The sequence below is a fragment of the Hyla sarda genome, chromosome 1, assembly GCF_029499605.1.
Source record: "Hyla sarda isolate aHylSar1 chromosome 1, aHylSar1.hap1, whole genome shotgun sequence".
Classification (NCBI taxonomy): Eukaryota; Metazoa; Chordata; class Amphibia; order Anura; family Hylidae; genus Hyla; species Hyla sarda.
Window position 1 is genome coordinate 356,241,269 of NC_079189.1, and position 13,790 is coordinate 356,255,058.

The 13,790-nt window shown below is 41.6% G+C and overlaps 1 protein-coding gene across 3 annotated transcripts in view; it reads right to left on the reverse strand.

The window, feature by feature from the left end:
- The window catches only part of KDM4C (lysine demethylase 4C), a 459,478-nt gene that overhangs the window by 221,702 nt on the left and 223,986 nt on the right, over positions 1-13,790 (reverse strand). For all 3 annotated transcript variants that reach the window (XM_056521848.1, XM_056521837.1, XM_056521858.1), the window contains one exon: positions 7,336-7,456. In XM_056521848.1, the coding sequence (XP_056377823.1) occupies positions 7,336-7,456 (121 nt within the window). The remainder of the gene's footprint in view (positions 1-7,335; positions 7,457-13,790) is intronic.

The window sequence follows — 13,790 nt, forward strand, 5'->3', positions numbered from 1 at the left end:
TCAAATAGAGATGAGCAAATTTTTGAAAAATTTTGATTCGGACGATTCGCCAGATTCCCCCCGCCCCGGCCCCAAAAAAAAATATCGCTATTAAAAACAGCTATTTTTGGGCTACAGAGAGCCTCAATAGGGGTGTAGAACACTTTGCCTTGTTTTAACACGCATAGGGAGTGTGCTGTGTTAGTAAAATAGTACTGTTAGTCACAATGACATGCAGATTACAGGCCTCACTATTAGACTCACTGCTGCAGAGCATCTGGATGTGGCAGCAAGTAGACCATATGGTGTCAAAATTGAATAGATTAAAATATATTTTTTAATGCAATTTTTATTTTATTTGAATTCATTTACATTTTTTGAGTATCCATTCTGGTGAGCATCGAGCTAAAGGTCCGCCGTGAGGCAAGCTACCACCTGTTCCAGGCCCTGCCTCTGAGCACCCCCCTCTACTGTCTTACTCTGTATGGAACTGCGAATGTTTCATTTAATCAGTTATGGTTTATTGTTATCGCTCCAATCTGTTTCATTGGATCCTTGTGGTAATTCCAGAGGTAATATAACGATGACTAGAGAGGAGTGATTTTTATTTTTTTTAATGTGATTTGTCCGATTTGCTTCGTTCATCTCTATTGTCGACCCATTGGAGGGCAAGTCTGGTGCCAGCAGCTGCAGTAATTCCAGCTCCAATAGTATAAAACTGCCACACCGCAAAGCAGCTGATTCTCCCCCCCCCCCCCCCCCCCAACAGTCCGCATTGACTGACTTGCTACTGCCACTGACTCAGGGGACCCCTGTTCCACTATCTCCCGGGCAGGTAGGCTGCCGCAAAGCAGGTGGTCTACCCCGGGCACGTTTGGCTTCAGACTTCCCACTGCTGCCATCATGCTGACTCCCAACCATGTTACCACCTTGCTGGCTCAACTGCTGCCTCATGGGCAACATGCCACCCTCTTTTCCTGATGATGATGAAGCCCCTTCTGCACTCAGCTCCCAAGTGTTATCGGGTTGATCATCATCATAGAGTTGTGTCAGCACGTCATGGATGTCCTCCTCTGGTTCCTTAACAGTGTGTGCTTCAGGAGCCTGAAAGCTCCACACTCCTCCTATCATGCCACTCTCCTCATCACTACTTGCCCCCCTAGCGAAGGCAAAGGGGGATGTTTCCTCCACTTCTTGGCTTGGCAGTAGCTGCTGACTGTCCTCAAGTAGATCGTTCTGACTAAAAAGTGGAGCTGAACCCACAGCATAGGATGCTTCTATGGGGGGGAGGGAATAGCATAGGAGAGAGGCAATTGAAAGACAGGGACTGCTCTTGGGCCATGCCAACTGATGATTGTGTCTGAGGAACCCACCGACTGTTGACTGGAGGTGTCAGATGTCACTTGTGATGAAGTGGATGACCGAGTTAACCAGTCAATGACAGCACACGGGTTGCTGGTCGAGACACGACCGCTAGCTGATACCAGGAGCTCAGGCCTCTCGCTGCGGCTCCTGCTGCCACTCGCTCCTAGTCTACTGGAACCTCTGCCTGCGCCTTATGAATTTAGGCCTCTGCCACTCCTCTGTGCATGTCCTGGCACTTCCCTGCCTGACATACTTAGTGCGTATATGAGGGGAGAACAATACGCTCCACTACGCTTAAAACAGTATATGTCTAGAACAGCATCAGGTGTGTACTTTTTGCTGGCCTTTCACAGTAACTAGGCCCTTGAGACTTTAACAGGAACAAAATGGTACACCACTTAGATGTACGTACAGTGGGGCAAAAAAGTATTTAGTCAGCCACCAATTGTGCAAGTTCTCCCACTTAAAAAGATGAGAGAGGCTTGTAATTTTCATGACAGGTATACCTCAACTATGAGAGACCTAATGAGAAAAAAGAAAATCCATAAAAATCACAGTCTAATTTTTAAAGAATGTAATATTTGGTCAATAACAAAAGTTTATCTCAACACTTTGTTATATACCCTTTGTAGGCAATGACAGAGGTCAAACAATTACTCTGTCTTCACAAGGTTTTCACACACTGTTGCTGGTATTTTGGCCCATTCCTCCATGCAGATCTCCTCTAGAGCAGTGATGTTTTGGGGCAGTCGCTGGGCAACACAGACTTTCAACTCCCAGACTTTTCTATGGGGTTGGATCTGGAGACTGGCTAGGCCACTCCAGGACCTTCAAATGCTTCTTACGAAGCCACTCCTTCGCTGCCCAGGCAGTGTGTTTGGGATCATGGTAATGCTGAAAGACCCAGCCACGTTTCATCTTCAATGCCCTTGCTGATGGAAGGAGGTTTTCACTTAAACTCTCACAATACATGGCCCCATTCATTCTTTCCTTTACATGGATCAGTCATCCTGAAACATGATGTTTCCACCCCCATGCTTCACAGTAGGTATGGTGTTCTTTGGATGCAAGTCAGCATTCTTTCTCCTCCAAACAAAACACAGTTTTTACCAAAAATTTCTACTTTGGTTTCATCTGACCATATGACATTCTCCCAATACTCTTCTGGATCATCCAAATGCTCTCTAGAAAACTTCAAATGGGCCCGGCCATGTACTGGCTTAAGCGGGGGGACTGGTCTTGTCTTGCACTGCATGATTTGAGTCCCTGGTGGCGTAGTGTGTTACTGATCGTAGCCATTGTTACTTTGGTCCCAGCTCTCTGCAGGTCATTTACTAGTCCCCCCCCCCCCTCCGTGTGGTTCTTGGATTTTTGCTCACTGTTCTTGTAATCATTTTGACACCACGGGTTGAGATCTTGGGTGGAGTCCCAGATTGAGGGAGATTATCAGGGGTCTTGTATGACTTCCATTTTCTAATAATTGCTCCCACAGTTGATTTCTTCACACCAAGCTGCTTGCCTATTGTAGATTCAGTCTTCCCAGCCTGAGGCAGGTATACAATTTTGTTTCTGGTGTGCTTCGACTGCTTTGGTCTTGGCTATAGTGGAGTTTGGAGTGTTACTGTTTGAGGTTGTGGACAGATGTCTTTTATACTGGTAAGTTCCAACAGGTGCCATTAATACAGGTAATGAGTGGAGGACAGAGAAGACTCTTGAAGAAGTTACAGGTCTGTGAGAGCCAAAAATCTTGCTTGTTTGTCGGTGACCAAATACTTATTTTCCACTATAATTTGCAAATAAATTCTTAAAAAATCAGAAAATGTGATTTTATGGAATTTTTTTCTAATTATGTCACTCATAGTTCATAGTCTTTTTAAGTGGGATAACTTGCACAATTGGTCCCTGACTAAATACTTTTTTGCCCCACTGTATGTGGTATGCACTTATGAGAGGAGTACAATGTGCTCCAATACGCTTAAAACAGTATTTGTCTACAACACCAGCAGGTGTGTACTTTTGGCTGGCCTTTCACAGTAACTCGGCCCTAGAGACTTTAACAGGAACAAAATGTTACACCACTTAGATGTACAAACAGGTTACACTTAATAGAGGACAATACGCTTTTAGTGCTCTGCTGACTCTAACTGGCTGGCTACTAATAGCTTTTCAGTGGTTGCGAACACCAGCGCTGCAGCACACAGTCGCTATGTACTACACCCAAAATTGCACGCACTCACTCTCTCTCTCACAAGCTCACTCTCATCCCTATCAGTGCTTGAGGCGATTCATTGCTGTAATACACCCACAATTGCACTCTCTCTCTCTCACAATCTTTCTCCCTTCCCTATCAGTGCTTCTAGGCTGGATTTGGGCTTGAGGTGAATCGCTGCTGTAAAAAAGCTTTTCTGTGCAACATACTGCTCTCTGTCCCTCTCTCTCTGCAATAGAATGCTAATGTGAGTGGATGCAAGATGGCTGCTGATTATATAGGGCTGTGACATCACAGGGGTGTCTGGCTGCTGATGGGCTGCATGCTGCATGTGATTCAGGGTCATCCCGCCAACCCTTGTCCCCGCCTTCCCAGGATTCCTTGCCCTATGTCCTCACATGTGGATCCGCCATTTTAGATGCCCCGGAGCCTGGACCACACTAAATGGAGTTTAATGAAGCGATTCGCGCAATCGAATCGTGGCAGATATTTGCATTAATTGCGAATCAAAATTTTCTTGAAATTAATAACGAATTCAGATTTCTCAGATTCAATTCGCTCATCCCTAAACTCAAACATCCAAAAAGTCCATCGTAACAGCATGCAAGAGGCTGGTGGGTTAAAGCAAGTGAAAAACTTTATTCCCCAAAGCAGAAAACATACAACATCAAGAAATTGTATCTCCTCATTTAAGACAAATGGTAAAGCACCTGTACCCTCCCAGTGGCTAAAATATTTTGCTGATATTTTCTGTGTGTAGGAGGTTACATAAGCTTAACATAAAAAGTTTCTTGATGAACTGAATTATATTTACTATGAGTTTTTTTTAATCAGGAGATACACTTTCTTGATACCTGGGTATACAAGAAAAATGGTAGGTTGAAGACTGAAATCTATGTAAAGCCTACAGATAGAAACAATATTCTCCATTTCCAAAGTAACCATTCCAGGAAGATGACAAACGCTTTTCTAGTTCCAGCTGCTTAGAGTAAAAAGTTTAGAGAGTACCAATTCTCTGGTAAATGATCATCTTGAGACTATGTGCTAAATGTTTATGGCTTGGGGCTATCCTAAACAACTGGTTCATAGATATAGAGAGAGCTATTAATACTTATAGGAATGCTCTAGTGTCCAAACAGGATAAATGCATTGATAAGAGAGATGCTTTTGTATCGGTTTATAGCCCTTTGAGTGGTAGAATCTTAAATATTTTAATTAAACATTGGGGGATTTTGTAGAAAGGATTCCTCAGGTCCAATATTTGCCTCTGAGGTCTTTTGTGATGTGTTTTATTGAAATTGGATTCAAAAGGGCTTGTCACAGACATTCTAGGGTGTTTTCCATGCCAGCATGTTCTAGTTATGAAAATTACTCATCCCCATACTGGAAAACTTCTGATTAAACAAGAGTTTATATGTAGATCAAACTATGCAGCCTACATTATCACATGCTCCAGTGGGCTTTAGTATCTAGCTAAAGGCCCAAATGGGCGCAAGTCTCCACGTTCAGAAGCATAAAAGTACAATACGACCTAATAGTATTGATGTACTTGTCCCAAAAATTTCTCTGAGCAACATGTCAGCAGAGATTAAAATAAAATATCAGGTACTAATGTGGCCGGGGGAAGGCATAATGATTGATTTCCTGGAGTAGAACTATAGGCATTTCTTGGAAAGCCACCAAGAAGCAGTGAAAATTTGTGTGCAGATTTTTTTTTTTCTTTTATAATGTCTGATTGTATTTCCTTTAACTGAGGAAGAAGCCGGACTGGCTTTGAAACGCACTGTACATAATAAATGTTATTTTATTCTTTGTAATACTCCAGTTGTTTGATCACTTTATCGGTAGTGCCCTATGATCCCCGGGGAGGAAGTGTAAAGGATCGATACCATTCCATATTGTTTACAACTAGTCATGGATTTAGAACAATTATGGTTTAGGTTTATGGTTATGGTTGATTATGGTGCACTGATGCACCTTTATTTATTACCTATTTATGTCTTACTTCAAATTATATTATATTATATTATTATATTATATTATTATAGGCATAATAGCTAAATTGCACAGTCTGTTGGGGAGATTTATCAAAACCTTTACAGAGGATCAATGTTGACCAGTTGCCCTCAGCAACCAATCAAATTGCTTCTTTAATTTTGAAAAAGGCCTCTAAAAAAAGAGAGGTAGCAATCTGGTTGCTACAGGCAACTGGTTGACTTTCTCTCAGCACAGATTATGATAAATCTCCCCAGCTGTGTTTTCAAAGCTTGTTCATATGCAAGTGAAACTGTTGCTGAATAGTCTACTCCCATAAAGAACCACTGTGCTTAACTCTGCTTCTCCTCCATACGGTGTCCTGATGTCCACGGCAGTGCACATGCAACAGCTGCCAGGCTGAGCGAGTGATGTAGGTTTATGTTTAGCAGCTTAGCAAGTAGTGTGTGTACTGCATAATGCTGGCATCTGCTCATTGTGATTGAGTGCCTCAGCGATCCCTTGGACTTCTTTAGAGTTGCCCTATATGTCTACAAGTATACAGTGTTTAACATGTTTTGTATGGCACATTAGTTTTTTTTTTTTGTCTCAATGGGCGAACTGCAACTCAATAATTAGTGTGGTTGAAGTCCAGATCTTTCACTTTTAAAGAAATAGCTAATTTATTAAATGAGACACATTGTCACCATTTTTTTGCATAATTTCCCTCCAGCCCAGATCACACTTTGAAACCTGCTTACACCTAAGCTCTTAAACTTATGATTAAGAACGCGCCTAGTTGGATAGATTTTGGGAAAGTACACATGTTGTATGCACAGGAAACAGCAGGGAAAAAAAACAATTTACACATACAATGATAGATTCCCACTATCATGTCTGACAAGAGTGGGAACACACTGAGAATTCGCATGTATCAGGTTTATGGGTTAATTGTATATGCTAAAAAAAAAACCTCAATATGTGACTAGTCAATATTAGGTGACAGATTGGCATGCATTGGCCGTTTATCATTTGAAAAATGACCTTGTTGGGGTTAAAACACTGCACTCCTGCTATGGGGAAAACAGTTTTTTACTTGATCTAACACACTTCTTGGATGCTGCTACAATACACTTTTTAGAACATGTTAAGGTGTGAGCACCTTACATTCATGCAAAATAGGTTTGTGTTAGGCATGGATGTCTGAAATTGGTGAACATGTGTGGGTAAAGAGGTGTACACTCTCTTTGGAGGAAAGGTACTTTTCTTATTTTATTTTTTTATATTTTTACTTCACTTTTTCTTTTTTCTTTACAGTAGGGCCACAGGTTAGCAGGGAACACATTTTCTATATGTTCCCTGCTATATCCAATAGCCGTGATCTACTATTTAACAGTCTGCTCTCCTCCGCATGCCTCTAGGCTCACAATGCTGAGGGAAGCATGTGATCTCAGCTAAAACCCAAATGCAAAAGTAGAGTTTCTGCATTTGGCAGCACTTCTTACAAGCAAAGGGCTGGCGGGTTTTTACTGACATGGAACTAATTATTTCAGTTCCTTAGCAAAGTACAGGATCAGGCTGTCAGTGTAAAAGCCTGATCCTAACAATGGCTCTGAGTGCAGGAGTGCACAGAGCTGTCAAGTTCAAGTCTGTTAATTTACGTGGGTTGGTCACCATGAGGTTAATGTTTTGACAAGGGGATGTGTTATATTTGTGTGCTACTGCAAAAATAACATATGCTGCACAGGGTACACAAAACATCCTGATTAAACAAATCGTTGAAATATTTTTCCTTACAAAATCCATACCTTCATCACTAGTTGCCTGCTCTTTAACCACTGTCATTAGAGATCTAGAAGGAGGTTTGCCAAGTGGAAGTCTCCAACTTTTTGCCCTTTGATGTTTCTTTCCATTGTTCTCAGCCCAACCCTAGATCATAAAAAGGGTTAGTGTTATTTAAACGAAAGGAATTTTTTCACTGCAATTAAAGGTAAACAAGTCAAAATATCTATTGAACAGGGTTAAAAAAAAAATCAAAAAGAAGCATATGGCTACTAAAGCGAATGATGCCACATTTTCTGTCTGCTATCCTTACATTAGAATGTTTTAACGTAAATGTGCAGCCTCGATTTGTTTTACTAAGCTGCAGATACCATTGATGTAATCTGTTTTTGATTGTAATCTGCTTTTTATTTATTTTATAGTTAGTACATTTTATGGAGGCATTCATCTTGCTTGAGCTGCTGTTAACAGCATTTAGTGATATGCCTTGCACTCCGAGGATATAGACACAAAGAACATTATCCAGACCCTATTCTTCGTATAGGGCAGACTTGTAAGAATACTTGTGACCTGTGCAGAGATCCTTGTAATTGGGAGGGTAGGCTAAGCTACTACTGTCTTATCTATATACTTGAGTAATTTTTTACTGTAAGACCGTACAGATCACTTCCAGCAGCCTCCTCCTTTTCACAGACAAAACAGGAAGTTTTAGCTTTATATTATGCCTAATGGTCAGACTAAATCCTGCAAGATTTAAGGATTACTTTATAATATGAATAGCAAGATGAAAAATTTGAAAAAACAACAAAAATACTTTAAAGATATCTTTAACCAGTTTAGTAAATCAGGGGTATAGGTATGTCCTTGTGTCCTGGTACTTAAAGGGGTACTCCGGTGAAAACTTTTAAATCAACTGGTGGCAGAAAGTTAGACATATTTGTAAATTACTTCTATTAAAAAATCTTAATCCTTCCAGTACTTATTAGCTGCTGAATGTTACACAGGAAATTCCTTTCTTTTTGGAACACTGATGACATCACGAGCACAGTGCTCTCTGCTGACATCTCCATCCATTTTAGCAACCATGCATAGCAGATTTATGCTAAGGGCAGCATGGTGGTTCAGTTCACTTTCTGCCACCAGTGGATTTAAAAGAAAAAAGGTTTTCACCGGAGTACCCCTTTAAGAACAAAGGGCGTACCTGTACGCCCTGATGCCTTAAGTGGGTTTGAAGCAAGCGCAGGACGTATCAGTAGCCAGACACTCATTGCTTATGATTGACATAGGCATAGCATTATACAGTGAATGCAATCTAATGATTGTATATACCGTATTTTTCGCCCTATAGGACGCACCGGCATATAAAATGCACCCAATTTATAGGTGCAAAATCTGAAAAAATTAAGATTCTGAACCCAACAGTGGTCTTCAACCTGCGGACCTCCAGATGTTGCAAAACTACAACTCCCAGCATGCCCGGACAGCCGTTGGCTGACAGCTGTTGGCTGCCTGGGCATGCTGGGAGTTGTAGTTTTGCAACAGCTGGAGGTACCCTGGTTGGGAAACCCTGCTGCAGAGGGAGAGCAGCATACAGGAAGACTGGCAGAAGCAGAGCCCCAGCCAGGCTTCATGTGACATCATGCCTGCCAGGACCCGCCTCCTTCCACCGCTCAGAAAGACAGTGCTTCTGAGCTAATGAAGAGGGATGAAAAAAGGTATTTCCACAGCGTTTTAAACCTCAATAAACACATGGATAGGCATAGTTAGAGTAAGGGACAGATGGGAAGGGGGATCAGGGAAAGTTTAGATGATGACAGGTACTCTTTAAGTGTTTCACAGGAATAGCAGCAAAGTGAAGGAGAAAAATCAAAATCTCAATATTTTATATTAACGTTCATGTAGCCCAATTTTTTTCAATTTTACAAGGGTTATAAGGAGAAAAAACCCCGCAAAATTTGTAGCACAATTTCTCTTGAGTAAGAAAATACCTCATAAGCTGACGTAAAGTGCTTTGCGGGCACACAACATGACTCAAGAGGGACTGTGGGATTTTGGAGGGCAAATTTTACTGAAATGGTTTTTGGGGGTATGTTGCATTTAGGAATGCCCCATGGTGCCAGAACAGCCCCAAAAAAAAAATGGCACATTATTTGGAAAGGACCGTAACAAGGGGTATAGTGAGCCTTAACACCTCACAGGTTATTGACAGGTTTGCGTTGAAGTTGGACGGGAAAATGAAAATTTTAATTTTTTATCACTAAAATGATGGTGTTACTCCAAATTTTTCATTTTCACATGGGGCAATAGGAGAAATTGGACTTTAAATTTTGGGGTCCATTTTCTTCTGAGTAAGGAAACACCCCATATGTGGATGTAAAGTGCTCTGCTGGCGAACTACAATGCTCAGAAGAGAAGGAGAACCATTGGGCTTTTGGAGAGAGAATTTGTTTGGAATGGTTGGGGGCCATGTGCGTTTACAAAGCCTCTGTGGTGCCAGAACAGTGGACCCCTGTCATTTGACAGATCTTTGGAACAGTTGGCCGTGCAATGGATAAATTACATTTTTCATTTTCATGGAGCACTGTTCAAAAAATCTGTGGGGTGTAAATGCTCACTGCACCCCTTATTACATTCCGTGAAGGGTGTAGTTTCCAAAATGGGGTCACGTGGTGGGGCCCACTGTTCTGGCACCACGGGGGCTTTGTAAATGCACATTGCCTTCCATTTGTGCCAAATTCTCTTTCCAAAAGCCCAATTGTGCTCCTTCTCTTCTAAGCCCTGTAGTGCGCCCGCAGAGAACTTTACGTCCACATATGGGCAATTTATATACAGAAGAAATAGTGTTAAAAATTTTGGGAGGATTTTTCTACTATTACCCCTTGTGAAATTTGGGGTAACAGCAGCATTTTGGAGTAACAGCAGTATTTTAGTGAAAAAAATAAATAAAAAATTTTGCATTTTCACATCCAACTTTAATGAAAATTTCCCAAACACGTGTGGGGTGTTAAGGCTCACTGTACCCCTTGTTATGTTCCGTGAGCAGTGTAGTTTTCAAATTGGGGTCATATGTGGGTGTTTTTTTTTTTTGTGTGTTTATGTCAGAACCTTTGCATCAGCCTCTGTGCAAACCACCAATTTAGGCCTCAAATGTACATGGTGTACTCCTGAGCCTTGTCGTGCATCCGCAGATCACTTTACACCCACATATGAAGTATTTCCGTACTCAGGAGAAATTGTGTTATAAATTTGGGGGGTATTTTTTTTTTTCATTTTTACCTCTTGTGAGTATGGGACAACACAAGCATGTTAGTGTAAAACTATTTTCTTTTTACACTAACATACTGGTGTAGACCCCAACTTTTCCATTTCATAAAGGAGTAAAAGGAGAAAGAGTCCCCCAAAATTTGTAACAAAATTTCTCCCAAGTACAGAAATACCCCATATGTGGCCCTAAACTGTTGCCTTGAAATACCCCAGGGCTCTAAAGTGAAACAAACCTCTCCAGCTGTTGCAAAACTACAACTCTCAGCATGGATTGCACAGTGATCTCCAAACTGTGGCCCTCCAGATCATGCAAAACTACAAATCCCAGCATGCCCACACAGCCATTTGCTATCTGGGCATGCTGGGACTTGTAATTTTGCAAGATCTTATGGGCCACAGCTTAGAGACTCTAAACTGTGGTCCTCCAGGCCACTTACCCAGATCACCGCCGCTGAAGTTCTATGCCGCCATCGCCATGACATCAGGATTGCTGCCGGATAACGTAATCGCCGCCTGGACTTGAATCGAGTGAGCTCCACCTTTCCCCCGGTCTGCCCTGACACCCATGGTTGGGCAGAGCAGGGGAACTGGACTTTCAACTCCCCACCCCCCCCTTCTGTGATTGGTCGGTCACTTCTGATCAAGGGATCACAGGGATAGGAGGGGTGGCACTCTATCCCTTCAGGGGGACCGGGGCTATGTCGGGCAGCCCCGAACCCCTTATTTTCTGGGTCACTGGAGACCCGTATGACCCGGAGTCCCCGCAAATGGCTGGTCTGGATTGAACAGCGATTTGTGGCGATCGCAGATATGGGTGTTCTTCCGGACCCCCCTGGGTGATGTCACGGGATGCCTGCTGAATGATGTCACGGGATGCCTGCAAGTGGCAGGGACCAGAAATATTCAGGGCCTACAGGTACACCCCGAGTCCTTAAGGATCGGGGATGCAGGGTGTATGCATTCGCCCTGCGTCACCAAGAGGTTAAAAAAAATGCCTAATTGCAGTTTTCTTACAAATTTCCACACACAAATAAAGTCAAACAAAGTACAATTGGTCGCGCAAAAAACGGACAACACATTGGGGGAGATTTATCAAAACCTGTGCAGAGTAAAAGTTGCCCAGTTGCCCATAGCAACCAATCAGATCGCTTCTTTAATTTTACACAGGCCCTTTTAAAAATGAAAGAAGCAATCTTATTGGTTGCTACAGGCAACTGGGCAACTTTTCCTCTGTACAGGTTTTGATAAATCTCCCCCACTGTTTTTAACAGATTAGCTGCCATTTCACCCACACAAATGTTTAGCACACTTTGGTATAGCAGAATGGACAACTTTTTTTTATATTAACCCCATAGTGACCAAGGATGTAAATTTACTTAACACACCAGAATGTACATTTACGTCCTGTACATGACCGCGGAGCATCGGAGCGATGCTAAGATCATGCACGAATGGTCCCGGTTGCTGGTCGCAGCCAGGGACCCGCCGATAATGGGCGACCTCCGCGATCACGTGGATGTCTGCCATTAACTTCTTAGATGCCGTGATCAATACAGATCACAGCATCTGGGGGAGTGCAGTAAGAAATATGGATGATCAGATCGCCCACATAGCTGCCGCGGCAATCCGATCATCCAGAACGGCGCACGGAGGTCCCCTCACCTGCCTCCGCCACCTTCCACGGGTCTTCTGCTCTGGTCTGAGATCAAGCAATTTTTTTAAAGCGCAACAATAATACTTAAGTATGTAATCATGGGTATCATTTTAATTGTATTGACAAACAGAATAAAGAACACATGTCATTTTTACCGTAAATTGTACGGTGTGAAAACGAAACCCTCCAAAATTTGCAAAATTGCTATTTTCTTCGTAATTTCCCCACACAAATAGTATTTTTTTTTTTGTTGCGCCATACATTTTATGGTAAAATGAGTGATGCCATTACACAGGACAACTGGTCCTGTAAAAAACAAGCCCTCATACTAGTCTGTGGATGAAAATATAAGAGTTATGATTTTTTGAAGACGAGGAGGAAAAAACGAAAATGCAAAAATATAATCGGCCTCGTCCTTAAAGGTGTATTCCAGGCAAAAACTTTTTTTATATATCAACTGGCTCTGGAAAGTTAAACAGATTTGTAAATTACTTCTATTAAAAAATCTTAATCCTTTCAATAGTTATTAGCTTCTGAAGTTTTCTGTCTAACTGCTCAAAGATGATGTCACGTCCCAGGAGCTGTGCATGCTGGGAGAATATCCCCATAGGAACTGCACAGCTCCCGAGACGTGAGTCATCAGAAAGCAGTTAGACAGAAAAAAACAACTCAACTTCAGAAGCTAATAACTATTGCAAGGATTAAGATTTTTTAATCGAAGTAATTTACAAATCCGTTTAACTTTCCGGAGCAAGTTGATACATAAAAAAAAGTTTTGGCCTGGAATACCCCTTTAAGGTCAAAATGGGCTTGGTCCTTAACCCCTTCAGGACCAAGTCCATTTTGGCCTTAAGGACCGGAGCGTTTTTTGCACATCTGACCATTGTCACTTTAAACATTAATAACTCTGGAATGCTTTTAGTTATCATTCTGATTCCGAGAACGTTTTTCCGTGACATATTCTACTTTAACATAGTGGTAAATTTTTGTCAATACTTGCATCCTTTCTTGGTGAAAAATCCATAAATTTGATGAAAAATTTGAAAATTTTGCATTTTTCTAACTTTGAAGCTTTCTGCTTGTAAGGAAAATGGATATTACGAATACATTTTTTTTTTTGTTCACATATACAATATGTCTACTTTATGTTTGCATCATAAAGTTGACATGTTTTTACTTTTGGAAGACACCAGAGGGCTTCAAAGTTCAGCAGAAATTCTCCAATTTTTCACAAGATTTTCAAACTCAATATTTTTCAGGGACCAGTTCAGGTTTGAAGTGGATTTGAAGGGTCTTCATATTAGAAATACCCCATAAATGACCCCATTATAAAAAACTACACCCCCCAAAGTATTCAAAATGACATTCAGTCAGCGTTTTAACCCATTGTTAACCCTTTGTAACCCTTTGGTGTTTCACACGAATAGCAGCAAAGTGAAGGAGAAAATTCAAAATCTTCATTTTTTACACTCACATGTTCATGTAGACCCAATTATTGAATTTTTACAAGGGGTAAAGGGAGAAAATTTTTACTTGTATTTGTAGCCCAATTTCTCTCGAGTA